The 16,299-nt window shown below is 53.8% G+C and overlaps 2 protein-coding genes across 2 annotated transcripts; both read left to right on the top strand.

The window, feature by feature from the left end:
• Positions 1-278: 278 nt before the first annotated feature.
• On the top strand, positions 279-1,989 carry LOC139029907 (tumor protein p63-regulated gene 1-like protein). The gene has a single exon (XM_070451194.1). It carries the CDS (start codon positions 371-373, stop codon positions 1,364-1,366), a length of 996 nt encoding a protein of 331 aa, XP_070307295.1. The 5' UTR covers positions 279-370; the 3' UTR covers positions 1,367-1,989.
• A 4,322-nt stretch (positions 1,990-6,311) lies between these two features.
• CMTM3 (CKLF like MARVEL transmembrane domain containing 3) lies at positions 6,312-15,873 on the top strand. The gene is made up of 5 exons (XM_020884901.2): positions 6,312-6,612; positions 9,837-9,992; positions 10,988-11,083; positions 11,462-11,582; positions 14,744-15,873. The coding sequence occupies exons 1-5, from the start codon at positions 6,466-6,468 to the stop codon at positions 14,770-14,772; spliced, it is 549 nt and encodes a 182-aa protein (XP_020740560.1). The 5' UTR covers positions 6,312-6,465; the 3' UTR covers positions 14,773-15,873.
• Positions 15,874-16,299: the final 426 nt, after the last annotated feature.

Raw genomic sequence — 16,299 nt, 5'->3', positions numbered from 1 at the left:
TCCCTCTTGAGCTCCCCTCCCACCCTCACCGCCATCCCATCTTAGCTCATCATCCTAGCTCATCCAGCTCATCACAGAGCACCCAGCTGAGCTCCCTGTGCTATGTGGCAGCTTCCCACTAGCTCTCTGTTTCACATGGTGGTGTGCATACATCAGTACTACTCTCAGTTCGTCCCAGCTTTTCCTCCCTGCCACTGGTCGTGTCCACAAGTCCATTCTCTACGTCTGTGTCTGTATTCAGTATTCAGTCTTTTTAAATACTCATGGAGGGGGCGGGGCCGAGGGTCCGGCGGAGGTGGAGGCGGCGGTGGCTGCTGCTACTGCGGCCTTGTGGGGTCCGGTCCGGGGTCGCTCGGCTGCGGGCGCGGTCATGCTGCAGCTGCGGGACTCGGTGGACTCGGCGGGCACGAGCCCCACAGCGCTGCTGGCGGCCGGTGAGGAGGTCGGGCCGAGTAGTGGCGGCGGTGGCGGGGGGCGTCCGCGGGCGGGCACGCCGCTGCGGCAGACGCTGTGGCCGCTCAGCGTCCACGACCCCACACGCCGCGCCCGCGTCAAGGAGTATTTCGTGTTCCGGCCCGGCACCATCAAGCAGGCGGTGGAGGAGATCCGCGTAGTGGTCCGGCCGGTGGAGGACGGAGACATCCAGGGGATGTGGCTGCTGACCGAGATTGATCACTGGAACAACGAAAAGGAGCGACTGGTACTCATCACCGACCAGGCGCTCCTCATCTGCAAATACGACTTCATCAGCCTGCAGTGCCAGCAGGTGGTCAGGGTGGCCTTAAACGCAGTGGACACCATCTCCTACGGAGAATTCCAGTTTCCCCCGAAATCGCTCAACAAGCGAGAAGGCTTTGGGATTCGCATCCAGTGGGACAAGCAGAGCCGCCCGTCCTTCATCAGCAGATGGAACCCGTGGTCCACTAGCGTGCCGTACACCACATTCATAGAACACCCGATGGCTGGTGTGGACGAGAAGACAGCCTCTCTGTGCCAATTGGATGGTTTCAAGGCTCTGTTAATCCAAGCTGTCAAGAAAGCCCAGAAGGAAAGTCCTCTGCCAGGCCAGGAAGGCGGTGTGCTGGTCCTGGAGTGTCCACTCCTCATTGAGACCTATGTGGGGCTCATGTCCTTCATCAACAATGAGGCCAAGCTGGGCTACTCCATGACTAGAGGCAAGATCAGCTTCTACATGCTGCACGTGGGGCTCTTGCCAGGAGAGGCGGCCAGCAGGACTCTGGGAGTGACAGACCTTGGTCCAGGTCCACTTCTGCTGGCAGGGTCCATGCCCCCTACCTTCAGGGACCTGGGCACCACGAGTGCAGTCAGGTGGACCGAATACTGTAGCTGGATACTGAACAGATGATCACGTGAGCTCCAGACACAGCAGAGGGAACCTGTCAGCATCCTGGCCAGGATCTCAGTCTCTGAGTCCCCTGTGTCTCCATTCGCCTCCCTGTGGTCCCTCCCCACACGTCCTGGAGCATGTTAACAATAAACGTCGCGTGATTAGCCACGTAGTTTGCTCCATCCGGGGATGTGCCTGGGACCCAGCACCCGTGGTTGCAAGTCTGGGTACAGTTGGTGTCCAGTTTTGCATTTTGAGATTTAATCTATCTTCTTAAAGTTAATATGGAAGAAGCCAGCAGACCACCAGCTCAGCGAAAGTTGGCCTGCCTTGTCACCTCCTAAATGGACTGTTGCTTTTGTGGAAATGCGTGCTTGACCTAAAGTCACACTTCTCCTAAAATTTATCTATAGTGTGTGAATAATACTGATGACGTCTTTCTCAGGCCCACTCAAAAAGCTTCCCAGAAGATCATTTTAAGACAAGTCATTCGTTTGAGAAAGTCACATTGGTAAGTTCTTTGCACACGATGTTGACATCTCTGTTAGGTTTGTCCTGTCATGGCATATTTTAAAAAGAAATCCTTAATTTGCCTTTAAGGAAGCACTTTCAGAAAGGAACCACATTAAAGTCTCCTGAAGCAGCCCGCCCCACCTCAGTTCCTACTGCTCTGTGCAGACCCCAGGCCATGGGCAGTCATCGCTCACCACCCCTGCCCATCCACAGCAGTCTGCCTGCTGGCTCCCAGGTTCCTTCCTCCTCACTGCCCAGGCTGGCAGAGCTGTAGTCGGCATGGATGTAATGATCCTGATGCAGGGGCCTGGCCACATTGAAAGGCTTCCTTAAAACTCTGCCTGGGTCTTGAGCTTTTGCTTTTGGTCTTCTAGTAAAGATGCTTAGGATTCAAAAAAATAAAATAAAATAAAAATAAATACTCATGGAACATGTACAAAAACTGACTATTTATTAGGACACAAATACAAATTATAAAAAGCAGAACATATAGAACTAGTCTCTAAATAAAATAAATAAAATTAGAAACTAACCACAAAGTACAGTCCAAAATTTATCTCATTAAAAACACCTTTTAAAAGTTATTCTTGGATTAAAGAAGAACTTGAAATTGAAACAACCAGCTAGCTGGAAATGGATTGAAAACTAGAGCAACATTTTGGGGATGTATCTGAAGTTATTCTCAGAGAAAAAAAATTACGGCTTTAAATCTCTTCATCAAGCAAAATAAAGGATAACACAAAAAATGAAACAAAAATTAGAGGTCAATTCTATTTATGAAAAATTGGCCAAAATCCCAAGTAAAGTACTAATAAAGTGAATCCAGCAGCATATCAAAAGAGGAAAAACACCATGACTAAGAAAGGCACATTACACAGATGTAAAGATGGTGAGCATCAGGAAGCCTAATACTGTCATTCACTATGTTTATAGATTCAGGGAGAAAAACAGCAGGTTCTAAAGGAAAAAAAACCTGTGTGGCAAAAAAGCCAAGTAAAAGACAATTGACAAACCAGAAAAAATACTCATAACTAACATTCAAGATTAATTTCCTGAATATATACACTCTTAGACATCAATTTTTTAAACCAGTAATTAATAGAAAAATATGCAAAGGATGTGTAAAGTTGGTTCTCAGAAAAGGAAATGCAAGTGGCTCTTCCACATGTAAAAAACTCAAGTTTGATCCACTCATAACTAGAGAAATGCAAATTAAGACTGTCCCAAGAGATCTCGGTTGCTAAACACCATTCTCCACTAAAAAGCACTTTTAGCTTCTTAGAAGAACAGTTGATCCTAGGATTGGGATGGGGAGAATATAAAATGAACCCGAAGCATCTTTTTTTTTTTTTTTTTTTTTTTTTATGCTTTGCAAAACCCGAAGCATCTTATAGCATCAAGAAATAAGAACATGGATGGGACTTCCCTGACAGTTCAGTGCTTAGGACTTCACACTTTCACTGCAGGGGGCACTGCAGCTTAGATCCCTGGCGGGGGAGCTAAGATCCACATGCTTCTCAACATGCCCCCCCCCAAAAAAAGAAGAAGTAGAGGGGAAAGTACATGGGGCACGTTAGATATAGAGGCTCCCACCTGAAGGAGACAGGTCCTAATGGCCAAAGATGGAACTGTGTAACCAACAAAATTAAACATGATGGTGTTTAATTATAACCTGAAGAATAAGTTAAGATAAATAAGGGAAGGAGAAAATATTCCTTACACAACAAATATAAAAGGAGAAGGGCCACCCCACTTCATTCAACAGCTGACATTTCTTAGTGCATCCTGTGTGACGGGTTCTGGGAGGGGGCAGGCCATGATGACAGGCCCCTGGGAAGCTCAGAGCCTGCCAGGGGATGCACAGTGGTCACAGGTCACCCCACGCAAGGGCACCCACCTGTCTCTGCTTGCCCTCTCGTGGGCCGTCTCAGCCAATCTACTCAGTCCCTATATTTTCTTTTTCCTCAGAACCCCTTCAGTATAAGAGATATAAGTTACATGAAATCCTATGCGCCCATTTTAAGTGTCCAGTTTGGTGTGTTTTGACAAATATAAGTTCCTGTAAAACCATCGCCCCAGTCAAAATAAAGAATATTTCCAGCACCCAGAAAGCTTCCTCATGCCCCCAGGTAACCACAGATCTGACTTTTGTCACCACAGGTTCGTTTCATCTGTACTAAAATTTCACAAAAATGGATTCAAAATTATCATCCCTTTGGGTCTGACTTTCTTAATTCAACACAATATTTGCAAAATGCATCCCTGTTGCTGCATGTGTCAATCATTTATTTCTTTTTATTGCTGAGAAGTGTGCCATTGCATAAACATCCCATGGTTAGTTTACTCCTTTACCTGCTGATGGACCATGGGTGATTTCCAGTGGGAGCTATTAAAAATAGGCTTACCACAAACATCCGTCTACAAGCCTTTGTAGAGATGTATGCTTTCATTTCTCTTGGGTAAATGGCTGGGTCATATGGTAGATCTCTGTTTAACTTTTTTTTTTAATTTTTTATTTAATTGAATAAAGCTAATTTACAATGTTTTTCTGCTGTACAGGAAAGTGATTCAGTTATACAGGCATATATATTTTTTCCATATTATTTTCCATTATACTTTATTAAAGGATATTGAATATAGTTCTCTGTGCTATACAGTTGGACCTTCTTGTTTATTTATTCTATATATAATAGTTTGCATCAGATAATCCCAACCTCCCAATCCATCTCTCCTCCACCCCCTTGACAACCACCAGCCTGTTCTCTATGTCTGAGTCTTTTCTGTTTCATAAATAAGTTCATTTCTCTAATCTTCACCTGACCACCTCCCAGAGAACTTGGAGTAAAATCTAAACCCCAAGGCCTGGTCTTCTACAGTCTGGCTCCTCCTCTTGTCTGATTCATCTTCTCCCCCCAGCTCTTAGCTCAGTCCTTTCTTCCACACAGGCTGCTTGGCTGCACTTTGAACCAGCCACTCGTTTATTACCAAGAATCATCTTACTCAGGATTCTCTGGACACCTTTACCCACCCACCCTCCCCCCTCAAACAAATCTGGGGTTTCCCTGCCTCTTGGGCTTCTAGCACTGGTGTGGAATGAATAAATAAATGATTCAATGACTCTTACCTAGCTGGGAAGGTCCAGAAGTCTCCTTTGAGACAGTGACAATGTGGTTATGATCACAGAAGAATAAAGAGTTAATCAGATAACATTTCTCTTCTTTGTTATCTGATTCCAGGCAGAGGGGTCAGCATTTACAAAGATTCCTTTGCAAGAAACAGCATGGAGGAGATAATCAGCTCTACAGGTGGGAGAGACAGAGGAAAGGGTAGCAAGGGCTGTTTTAACTCTATACCAAGACCCCAAGCAAGATGGGAAGCTATCAAGGTCTTTGCAGGTGAGGACATGGAAGCAACTGTGATGGATGACTTAAGCATCCCTCTGTCTCCAAAGAGAGAAAGCAGAGAGGCCCCCTATAGGCACCCTCACAGGACTTCCCTGGTGGTCCAGCGGTTAAGGCTGTTTTCCAATGCAGGCGGTGAGGGTTTAATCCCTGGGTGTGGAACTAAGATCCCACATGCCAAAAAAACTAAAAAAGAAAAGACACCCTCACAACAGTCCAGGAAGAAGACAGGTGTTGTCTGAAGTCTAGTGGAGGCTGTGGTGGTTAAAACATGGACAGACATACAAGAAAGCTTTAGGAGGTGAAGATGGGCGGGTCACTGGCTCTTAGGGGTAGAAGGGCAATTGGCACAGCCCATTGCAGAGGCTCAGGCGTATTAAGAATGTCTTGGGCGGGGTTTTGGTCACACTGAACTCCATGGAGACATGTGTGTGTGCTGTGAAGGGGCTGGGGCTCCGAGGTCTAAGTATGGAGTCCTCCCAGGATGAAGATGCGTGGGGGCCGGGGGGAGGGGGGGGGGGTGCCGAATCCAGGGCTGGGGCAGCCAAGGAAGAAACTCCAGGAGGCTGGGCAGGCCAAAGAGGGGTGGGGTGGCCAGCGGAGAGAGAGAGGGAGTGGGGCAGGGAGCTGACCGCGGGGGTCAAAGCCGCAGGAAGACAAGAGAGTAGTCTCTCTCTTTGAAGGCCTAAGTTCCTGGGTCCCCAGCACGCATGGGCAGGAAGTTAGACGGGAGACAGCGAAAGCCGACCATCTTCTGGGCAAGGAGGGGTGGTTTGAGAGCTCCGACAGAGAGTTGGGGGCGGCAATAAGAAGGTCTCCGGCTGCCAGGACAGGGGTGAGGGGAGAAGGCGGGGTCTGAGGAAGCCCCCTGCCAGCGCGGGCTGCAGGAGTGCGGGCAGCTGAGGTCCGAGGGGTAGGAGGGGCGGAGGAGGAGGAAGGCGGGCGGAAGAGGGGAGAGAGGAGAGGAGGGGGCAGGACTCAGGGAGGACGGCTGCAGGCGAGGAGGCGAGGAGCGCACAGGAAGGGAGGAGGGGCGGGGCGGGGGCGGAGCGGCAGGGATGCGCCCCCGCGCCTTGCGAGTCTGGCCCCGCTCTCCTTCCGCACAGTCGGGGTTTCCGCTTCCCTCCCGAGCGCAGGGTGAGAGGGAGCGAGGGTGAGAGGGAGCGAGGCCGAGTCTCAGCATCGGCCGCCGCCGCCGCCGCCATGTGGCCCCCAGACCCGGAGCCCGACCCGGACCCCGAGCCCGCGGGCCGCTCGCAGCCCAGCGCGGCCCTTCCCGGGCTCCGCGCCCTCCTGCCGGCGCGCGACTTCCTCTGCTCGCTCAAAGGCCGCCTCCTGCTGGCGGAGACGGTGAGTGCGGCGCCCACGGCCCCCCTCCAGGCGGAGCCCAGCCCCCGGGGGCCGCCCCCTCCTGCAGCCCCGCAGAGTTAGGCTGAGTTGGGCAAACTTCTCCCGTTTGGGATGGGCTCGCTGAAGCTTGAGCCGCGCGCCGGTCGCAGGCGATGCGGGGGCCGCAGGGGAGCCCGGGGAGGGGGCTCACCGACTCGGTGGCCGGACCCCGGGGAACCCAGCCCGGCGCTGTGTGACCTCCGGCGCCTCCGCCTTCTCTGAGCCCCTGGGACGGGCTGCATCCCCGCATCTTCAGGCCTCCCTCACAGGCACCCCGCTCCGCAAAACCTCCCGCCACGCCCCGGCGGGGTCCGGGAGGCATCGGCCCTTTGCGACCCAGGGTGGGCCCACTGCTCCTTGGCTCACTTCCTGGGGCGCAGGGAGGACCGGCCTGGCCTCGAGCTGCTGGGCGGAAGCCAGAGTGGAGTCCCGCCAGCCGGGAGGGGGTACCCCCCGGGATTGGGTGCGGCCCGGGCCACAAGGTTGGGGGGCGCGCAGGAGCCTACCCCCACCCAGACTGCGGGGGGGCGGCGGGGGGGGGGATGACTTCATCCCCCGCCCCTTGCCAGCCCTCGTTGGGACCCAGCCCCAGCCGTCCCACCCCCGCTGAGCTCCTTCCTTCTTCCCGCACCCCCCACCCAGGCACGTCAGCCCTTTGTCTTTGGGACACTCTGAAAACCCCTCGCACTGTCGGCCTGTGGGGTTGGGGGTTGGAGCTGGGCCTCCGTGGAGGGGAGGGAAGGAAGACGCCTAGCTGGGAGGCGGGATGAGACAGACACACTTGTTACTTGGATCTCCAGCAATTTGATAACCCCTGTCATTATTCCCACTTTGCAGATGGGAAAGCTGAGGCCCCAGCGTCTAGGGGATTTGACCTAGATCAGTTGCGAGTCAGGTGACAGCATGGTTGAGAACAGGAGGGATCAGAGGGAGGAGGACTCTGTCCCCACCTCTCCTTTGGGCTCTCAGGGGTCAGATGGCAGGCGTCAGTCCTACCACCTCCTCTGCCTCTGGGGTCAGCTCAGAGGTCACAAGGCCAGCACCTGTCCAACTCCCCACATGAGGCACCCCAATCGTGGACTCAGCTCACACTACTGGGAGTCACCTCCTGGTTGGCCACTTTGCAGACTGATAGGAGCCACATTTGTGGAGAGAAGCCTTGAGTCCACGGCCCACTGAGGGGACCCCAAACACACCCGGCTCAGACCCTTCTCATGGTTGAGGAGAGATGGCCAGAGCGTAGAGGAGACCCTTGGCAAAACTGGGCACCAAGATCCTAGGTGCAGGTGGATGAAGAGGGGAGGAAGGACGGATGAGGGATGGGCACTGAAGAGGCAAGGGGAGCCAGTTGAGATCACTCCTGCCTCCTCAGGTCACCTCTGGCTGCCCCCAGGCCCAAGCAAGTGGGAGGCTGACATGGGCAGGAAGGAGGAGGAAGTTGCCACCAGGGATCCAGGGAATGAGGAACAGAATCAAAAGGGGGATCCCCAGAATCAGGCTCTGGGGGGAGGGGAAAGGAAAATGAGGGCCACAGATAACAGCCTTTGGCACAGGAAGTAGAGGATAGGGTTGGGCCAGGGTCCCATGGCCTTGTGTTCTTGGGAGGCCCCAGCAGCCTCTCAACACATCTCTGTGCCTTAGTTTCCCATCTGTTCAAGCTGGGCTCAGCTACCTCCATTGTCATGTTCAGAGCAGACGCCCGTGTTCCGCAGCTTTCATCTGAAGTCACCATGGTGCCCCCTGAGGGGCATCTGGGTGCCATCCCTACCGAGCCCCCCAGACCCCGCTCTGAGCTACTCAGCCATGGATGTGCTCAAACACAGCCAGAGTGACCGAAAGCAGGATGGAAAAGAGCCAGCAACCACGGAGCAGGATTGCTTAAAAACTCCACACGTGGAGTCAGCCAGACCAGAGTTCAAATTCTGATGCCCTTTTATTAGCTGTATGACAATGAGCAAGCCACTTCATCTCTCTGAACCTCACTCTTTTCATCTGCAAAGTGGGCTGTGAACAGCACTGGATGCACGGGTGGTGGTGAGGAGCTCTCACAAGCCTCGTCAGGCCCTGGCCCTGTGAACAGCCCCATCAACCCCGTCTGCACTTCCCAGGGCATGGTCTGCAGAGCTAACGGGCCTCGGCATCCTCCAGCACCAGTTGCAAAGGCTGCAGCGAACATCTCATTCTCAGTCAGTTCCTCATGACACCTTGCCCCTCCTTTCACAAAGGCTGAACCAGTGATGCAGCAGGCCATGCAGTGTCAGTGTTACCACTCCCTCTCCCTCTGGATGTTTATTCCTTATTATGAAAATTTGAAAATATACAGCAAAAACATATGCCCACCAATTATACAGTTGGTAACACATTGCCTTATTTGCTACTTACTTTCTCTCATATCTCTTTGCAACCTGGCTGACTCTTTGCGACCCCATGGACTATACAGTCCATGGCATTCTCCAGGCCAGAATACTAGAGTGGGTAGCTGTTACCTTCTCCAGGGTATCTTCCCAACGTAGGGATCGAACCCAGATCTCCCATATTGCAGGCAGATTCTTTACCAGCTGAACCACAAGGGAAGCCCAGGAATACGCTGGTCGAACCAGTGTCCCCGGCTTTGGCAGGCAGATTCTTACCCACTGTACCACCAGAGGAGTCCAATCCGTTTTATTTTTGGTGCATCCAAAGTAAATTGCAGACATTGGTACGTTTCAATTCTTGAATACTTCAGCAGGCATATTATTAACTAAAATGCCAGATTTGTGTCCTGTTTTTCATGTAAATTCTTCATTCATTGAAAAGCAGATCTTGAGTTTGGGGTGTAATTTTCAGAAACTGGCTCTTGCTCAGTTGACTGCCTTTGAGAGGGCATAGGTTTGATTCTCCCCTGTGGAGCACCATCTGGGTTGGGTGGATTCTGCCACAGAGCCTCAAAGGTGGGTGGCGGGGAGGTAGCCTTCAGGGGGACTGGACGCCGTGAGAGGCTGGGGCTTCCTCACTGGGTCCTGGTCGGGAGCTAGCCCGAGTCGGGGTGCAGGGCCATGCCCAGAGGCACTGGGGGCAGCACCGTGTGGGTTCTAACCCTACGGCTGCAGAGCTGGGCAGGTCACTCCCTGCTGAAGCCACCTCTCTTCCTGCCTGCCGGGTGGGGCTGTGCACAGCCCCTGACCTCTCCCTCCCTCGCCTCCCAGGGTCTCTCGTTCATCATCTTCGTCTGCTATGTGGCGTCCTCAGCATCTGCCTTCCTCACGGCGCCCCTGCTGGAGTTCCTGCTGGCCCTCTGCTTCCTCTTTGCTGATGCCATGCAGCTGAACGACAAGTGGCAGGGCTTGTGCTGGCCCATGATGGTGAGGGCTGGGGCCCCAGGAGGAAGGGGTTGGCTGGCCCTCACCCTCCCTTCAAGTCACTGGAGGCCGTTTGGAGCTAGTTGGAACCTGTTGGGTAGGCCTGGCCTTGAATGATCCAGGCCTCACAATGCAGCAGCCAGGGGACCCAGAGCAGGTTGCCCGCCTCCTGGGCCTCCAGGGCCTCCAGGGTCCCTCTGTGAGGCTGTGAACCCAGATGGCATTCTCACCCTTGGCCATCAGGTGGCGCTGGTGCTCCCAGCTGGGCCTTTCGGAAAGAGCCTTGGCCGCAGGAATTCTAGCCATTTCCATAAGGGGCAGGGCCGGTTAACTGAGGACTTGCAGGGCTCCCCCAGATCTCAGCCATCTGGCAACTCATTTTATCACCTGGGAAGGCCCAGAAACCCTCCCTGGACTTTGCTGTATGAAATGAGTGAGAAGGGACAGCAAAGGTACACTTGAAACACTTGAACCCTGGTCTCCAGCTTTCTCCCCTGTCTCCATTTTAGGGATCAGTAGGTGCAAACCATGGTACAAAAATGAAACTGCCACAAGCATGTGGCATAGCAAGGCCAGTGACCAGCCCTCGCTATTGGAGAGCCAGAGGGAGCGGGTGACAAGGTTTCCAACTTCTCCCTCCCCACCAGATGGGGCAGTCTGCATCTGGGCCAGGCCCCAGGGTGGGCTGCAGCCTGGTCCATACCCTGTTGTCCACCTGTCAGAGAAGGGCAGGCAGGGAGCACCTGGACAGGGCAGGAGTAGAAGTTGGAGGAGGACCAGGGTGTGCAGGTGGGGCCTGGAACGGGGAGTGCATGGATGCTGGTCTGGGGGCCCCGCCTATGTCCCGGATCTGACAGTGGGATTCCAGCCCTGTCCTTGGCACACACTGCCCTTCTGAGCCCCTCTGCCCTGCCTCAGCTCCCTGTGGCTGCTTTCCCACACTGTGTGCCCCATGCCAGGGAGCTCACAGCCGTGCGACTGCACCCCTGTCTCCCCAGGACTTCCTTCGCTGTGTCACAGCGGCCCTCATCTATTTCGCCATCTCCATCACAGCCGTGGCCAAATACCCAGATGGGGCTTCCAAAGCAGCCGGGGTGAGTTGCTCCCCAACCTCTGGGAAGAGGGGTTCCCCACTCACGTTCACCCCACTCCTAAGTGGGTTCCCCTTCTAGCTCCTTGGGCACAGTCTACTTCTGCCGAGGTAACTTGGCCTTTCATCGTGGATCTCAGCAACGTCACAGTCCTCTGGTTGAAGACTTACTTGGCCCAGAATTTGGAAAGGCTGTTGGCCAAACCAAATTAACAGCTCGATTTCCTATCTGTCATTAACGGGAGGGGTCTGTGCTTACCATTTCTGAGCTGCTTATCCAAGCAGATGAAGACAAGCTATGGGAATGGGGCAGCAGCTGCCCGGAGCAGCCTTCCCCGTTCCTGCCGACATGTGCCGTCCACCCCGCCCCTGTCTCCCACAGGTGTTTGGATTCTTTGCCACCATCGTGTTTGCCATTGACTTCTACCTGATCTTTAACGACGTGGCCAAATTCCTCAAACAAGGGGACTCTGCACACGAGACCACAGCTGACAAGGCAGAAGGTGAGTGGCCACCCTGTGGGTTCCACCAGCTAACCGGGCTCGTCACCTGGAACGGTCTCTGCGGGGACCCTGCCCTCCCTTGGGGGCACTTGGCTAGTTTAAGGCTGGAGTAAGAACATTTCCTCTCTCCTCGCGGGCAGGAAGTGTGTTCACAGCCTGGTTCTAATATCTCTTCATGTGGCACTGATGATAAAACTGGTCCCCGGCGGTTGTTAGGCGACTGAGACCCGCGCATGGCCGACCCGGCACTGTTCGAGTTTCTGCACACCGAGATGGTAGCGGAGCTGTGGGCTCAAGATCCAGACCCCGGCCCCGGGGTGAGCGCCGGGTCCTGGTGGGGAGGAGCCACGGGCCGCGGCTGGAAAGCCAGTCGAGGCCCCCGGGAGGCGCTGATGGCAAGGCAGCGGTCCGGGCCGAATACCCGCCCCGCTCCTGATTGCGGAGAGACCTCCACTGCCGGCTTCCGCCTCTGCAAAGCCGGGTCCGGACAGGGCCGCCCTCGCGGGTTATTCCTAAAACTGTGCGAGACAACTCAGGGACAAGCTCCTAGCTCAAAACCTGACACAGAGTAAGAGGGTAGTAATTACGATTGCTTGGTATATATTGAGGACTTACTGCCTGGGTTAAATTCCGCCTGTGCCACTCACCCTGTGTATGAAAGCCAGTGATGCGATCTGCGTGCCTCAGTTTACTCCCTTGTAAAATGGGATCATAACTGCACCTAAGGCTCGGTGAGACATTCATTCAACAAACTTACTGAGCACTTACTGTTTCCCAGGCACTTGCTTCCTTGTCCTCACAAAGCTTAACCTTTTAGTAGGAAATTTACACAAACAATGAGCTTCCCAGGTGACTCAGTGGTAAGAATCCGCCTGCCAATGCCGGAGACGTGAGCTGGATTCCTGGATTGGGAAGATCCCCTGGAGGAGGAAACGGCAACCCACTCCAGTATTCTTGCAGGGAAAATATCACGGACAGAGGAGGCTATCGGACTGGGGTCACAAAGAGTTTAACACAACTGAGCAGGGCACCCAGGCAAACAATAAAAATAGCAATAAATGTGCCACCTGCTAGTGAGAAGTCCTATAAAGAAAACTTAAGTAGAATCAGGGAGAGAAAAGGGATGGAGTGGTGGCTGGTGGCTGGTGGAGGAAGGCCTTTCTGAGGAAAAGAGGGGAAGAAGCAAGCCCTGGGGATAAGTAGGGGGAAGAATATTCCAGGCAAGAGGAGGCCTTAGAGCGTGCTTGGAATTTTGAAAGTTGGTCCTTATGAAAAATGCTCAGACTTTAAAGCACTTAGTGCCATGTCTAACACATCATAAGCCCTCAAAACATGGAACTCTGTTTTAAAATCTGGTACTAAGAAGAAAGTTTAGGGAGAAAGTAGATGCTTAATAAGTGGGTATTATGCCCACTTCTTTCATTATTATTGTATCATCATCATCAAAAAAAAAAAAAAAAACTGGTCCCCTCTGGGGCTTCAGCCTCTCCAGGAAGGGCATGCTGAGGGCACCCCGGCACGTCCTCGCCTCATGAGACCACTCCTGGATGCTGTCCTGGGGCTGCAGAATGGCCACCGGTCCCAGAGTAGCCCCCCAGTCTCCAGTCTTGCCTGCCCCCCAGCTTAAAGACCAGCAAGCCAAGCTCTTATCCACAGCACCCAGGCAAGTACAGGGCAGCTTGGGCTTGTTTTATCCAAGGATGGATATTCTTTATATTCAGGAAAAAGTGCCACAGACTTTCTGGCCACCTCCAGCCATCCTTCAGCTCAGAATGGCTGTTGTGCCATTACCTAACTTAAAAAGAAAGAAGAAACCTGCAAGCTGGCTGGCTGGTTTTTCCATCCGCGACAGCACCCATACCAACACGTCACATCCTTGGGGTACATGTGCAGCACAGGGGGGCCCTTGAGGGACATGCCCAGAGGGACCAAGCCAGTTGGGAGCTTGTGATCTCTCAGGGCTTCCTCAGCCACGGCATGGGGCTTTCCTGCCCGGGGAGGCCATCAGAGGAGGTAGAGGTCCCTGCCCAGAGGGGCGGGACCTGGAGAGGCAGTGGAGGCTCCAACACAGAAATGCAGGGAAGCCCAGGAGCCGATCTGGGATGGAGGGCCCAAGCTGTTCACCTGCCTGTCCCTCTCCAAACTCCCAGGCAGGCTTTAAATGGACAGACAGATGCCAGCTCCCTGCAAGTGAGTAAATCGGATGTTTGGCTCAGCACAACTCCTCCCCCCAAGCCTGGTGTCCCTGATCCCTCCCAGCCCTTCTGTCAGCATCTGTTGACCCAAACACCTGCTGAGGCTGCCGTGTGCTGGGCCCTAGGGATGTGCAGATGGGCAGGCTAACTACCTGCCCTCAGGGATTGAGAGGGCAGGAATCAGACCCAGAGATAGAGCGGTGGTGTACACGCACGGCACAAACAGGGAGCAGGAGGAACCCAAGTGGACGTCATCAACTGTAACAGCAAAAACGAGAGCTCACGGGGGGTATGAAGCAGCTGAGGGAGCGCCCCTCCTACGGGCCAGCTCGAAGGCCGTGGAGGTGACTCTAGAGCTGGGTTTTGATAGATGTGTAGGAGTGTGCGGGCAAAATAAATGGGGCAGGGGGAGTGAGGACCACAGACTGTAAAGGGCAGGTGCCCCGTCCAGGTGAGGTGCTTCTCTGGAACAGGTGGTCATGCCCTGTGAGGATCAGCAGTGACACAGGGCTGGACAGAGACAAGGGGGCTTTCACGGGCCATCTTCCCACTGAGGGCCTGCTGTCCCAGGCAGGTGACACTGAAACTCCTGGGGCAGGGGAGACTGAAATGGCTAAAAACAAGCTTCCTGCTTTTCCAGTATGTTTTAGTTTCTCGGACAACAGCCAGCCCTACTGCAGGCGGGGGGACAGAGCGCAGATATATAAGCCTGCCACCTGCAGTGAGAACAGCCAGGCAGATTTGGGAGGGCCTGGGGCCCCAGAGGAAGGGGCATCTGGGTTCCCCGCCTCCTTCTGCTGCAACCTAGAGGGTCCCAGGCACTCACAGTCCCCACACCAGGCGGACAACACCATCAGCTGTTGTGGCCTGAGCCCAGGGTCCAGCCGACAGCGCCTCCCTGGAGTTGGCTCTCAGTACCACTGGCCCCAGAACTACTGCCAAGCGTCCTCTCTGCTTTCCTTTCAGAAGAGAATTCCGACTCTGACTCCGACTGAAGACCTGCCCTGCCCTGGCACCTGAGCCATGCAGGCCTCCACTCCTGCACCTTTTGACCAGGCCGGCCAGAGTGTGGCCAGGGAAGCTGTGATTTCTCGAGCAGCAGTGGGAGCTGGTGATGGAGCAGGCCTCCTTACAGCCCCAGGCAACATTCCTGAGCCCCATATTCACAGTGGCACCCCTTGGCTTAGCACTGTCCAGCCTCTCTGCTGTGAGGGCATTGTGAATATTCCGCCCTTTCTCATTTCTGCCCCTACAACCTTAAGCCCTTTAACCTCTCTGCCAAAAATAAGCACGGGGACAGAGCAGATAGAGCCTTGTTACCCCATCACAGGGGGCCCTTCATGCTGTGGCGGGTGTGGGCAAGAGAAGCAAGATAAAGACTGCCGCAGGGCCAAGCCCTGGGCCCCAGTGGTTTCCGTCTGCGGCTGGGGCCCCTGCTCACGCCAGGCACTGTCAAGAATGATCCTTCCAAAAATTCTTTTGTTCAAGGAGCACCAGTTCCCTCTTCATTCTTGAAGCAGGGAGAAAACTAGCCTTTATCCTGTGACCTAGGGGAGAGTAGGTCCCATTGCCCACCTCACACTTTTGGAGACCATGACCATGACTTCAGGTGACCGGTCTATTCTGGGTGTATGACTGTTGCAAAGCAAAGCTCGTAGACTAGCTTACCAGGTCCAAAAGATTGAAGGCTCCAAGTGACAAGTGGCAGCGACAGCGCCTGGGGCAGCTGGGCAGGCCCAGCCCAGCCCTCTCTTTCCCCAGGGCCGTCAGCAGGTGAGTGGCTCCCAGGCCCTCAGGACAATGTACTTCTGGACACCTGACCCACATGAGGGGTGAGACGTGCCTTCTGTGTTCACCTAAGGACCTTATGCTGTGCATATATCTTCAGTAGGATTTTGTAACTTTATGTATGATTTTTTTTTTTTAAACACAAAAGCAGCTTCTTCAGTGGCATTTCCTGTGACCCAAGAGACCTTGTGAATGAGCCAAAGTTCTGGACCCATGTTTTGGGCATTTGTAGTCTTTTCTTCTTCTCTTGCATGTGAATCTCCTATCCTGAAAAAAGCCATCATGGATTAAACCAGACTGACTTCCTGCTTGGAGTGTGTGTGTTTGATAAAAACCTTACACACCCAGAGCAACGCTGTCAGGTGTGATGCATCAGCACAGAGTGGTCCCACACACCACGTGGATCCTGCGTCTACAGGTTACAGCAGCGATGCCCGCACACTTACTCCCGGCCAGGCATCTTCGTGTGGGCTCTTTACTCCTCACATGATCTTCTCGTAGTCCAGGAATCTGACGGAAGGTTCGGTGAGTTGCTCAGGTCTCCACGAGAGGCCCGGGGTCTCAGCTCGCATCAAGTTAACAGTCCCACAGTGAGTCAGCATCTTGGCCCCGGTGATGGGAAAGATCAAGGCACCCTGCCCCAGCTTTTCGCACAATGTGTAATGTGTTCTGAAAATATGTGTGAAAGTAGAACCTGCAAAAGCCGACGGGCTGCCAGGGGTGGCTCCACTTTG

This window comes from Odocoileus virginianus, chromosome 20 (assembly GCF_023699985.2).
Source record: "Odocoileus virginianus isolate 20LAN1187 ecotype Illinois chromosome 20, Ovbor_1.2, whole genome shotgun sequence".
In the NCBI taxonomy this organism is placed as follows: domain Eukaryota; kingdom Metazoa; phylum Chordata; class Mammalia; order Artiodactyla; family Cervidae; genus Odocoileus; species Odocoileus virginianus.
Note: the sequence above shows the minus strand (reverse complement) of the source record. Positions and strands in the feature narration are given on the sequence as shown.

Coding starts and splice junctions, on each gene's coding strand:
- LOC139029907 (XM_070451194.1), top strand. CDS start 371: ATGCTGCAGCTGCGGGACTCGGTGGACTCGGCGGGCACGAGCCCCACA.
- CMTM3 (XM_020884901.2), top strand. CDS start 6,466: ATGTGGCCCCCAGACCCGGAGCCCGACCCGGACCCCGAGCCCGCGGGC. Junction 6,613..9,836: donor GCCTCCTGCTGGCGGAGACG/GTGAGTGCGGCG, acceptor CTCGCCTCCCAG/GGTCTCTCGTTCATCATCTT. Junction 9,993..10,987: donor GCTTGTGCTGGCCCATGATG/GTGAGGGCTGGG, acceptor CTGTCTCCCCAG/GACTTCCTTCGCTGTGTCAC.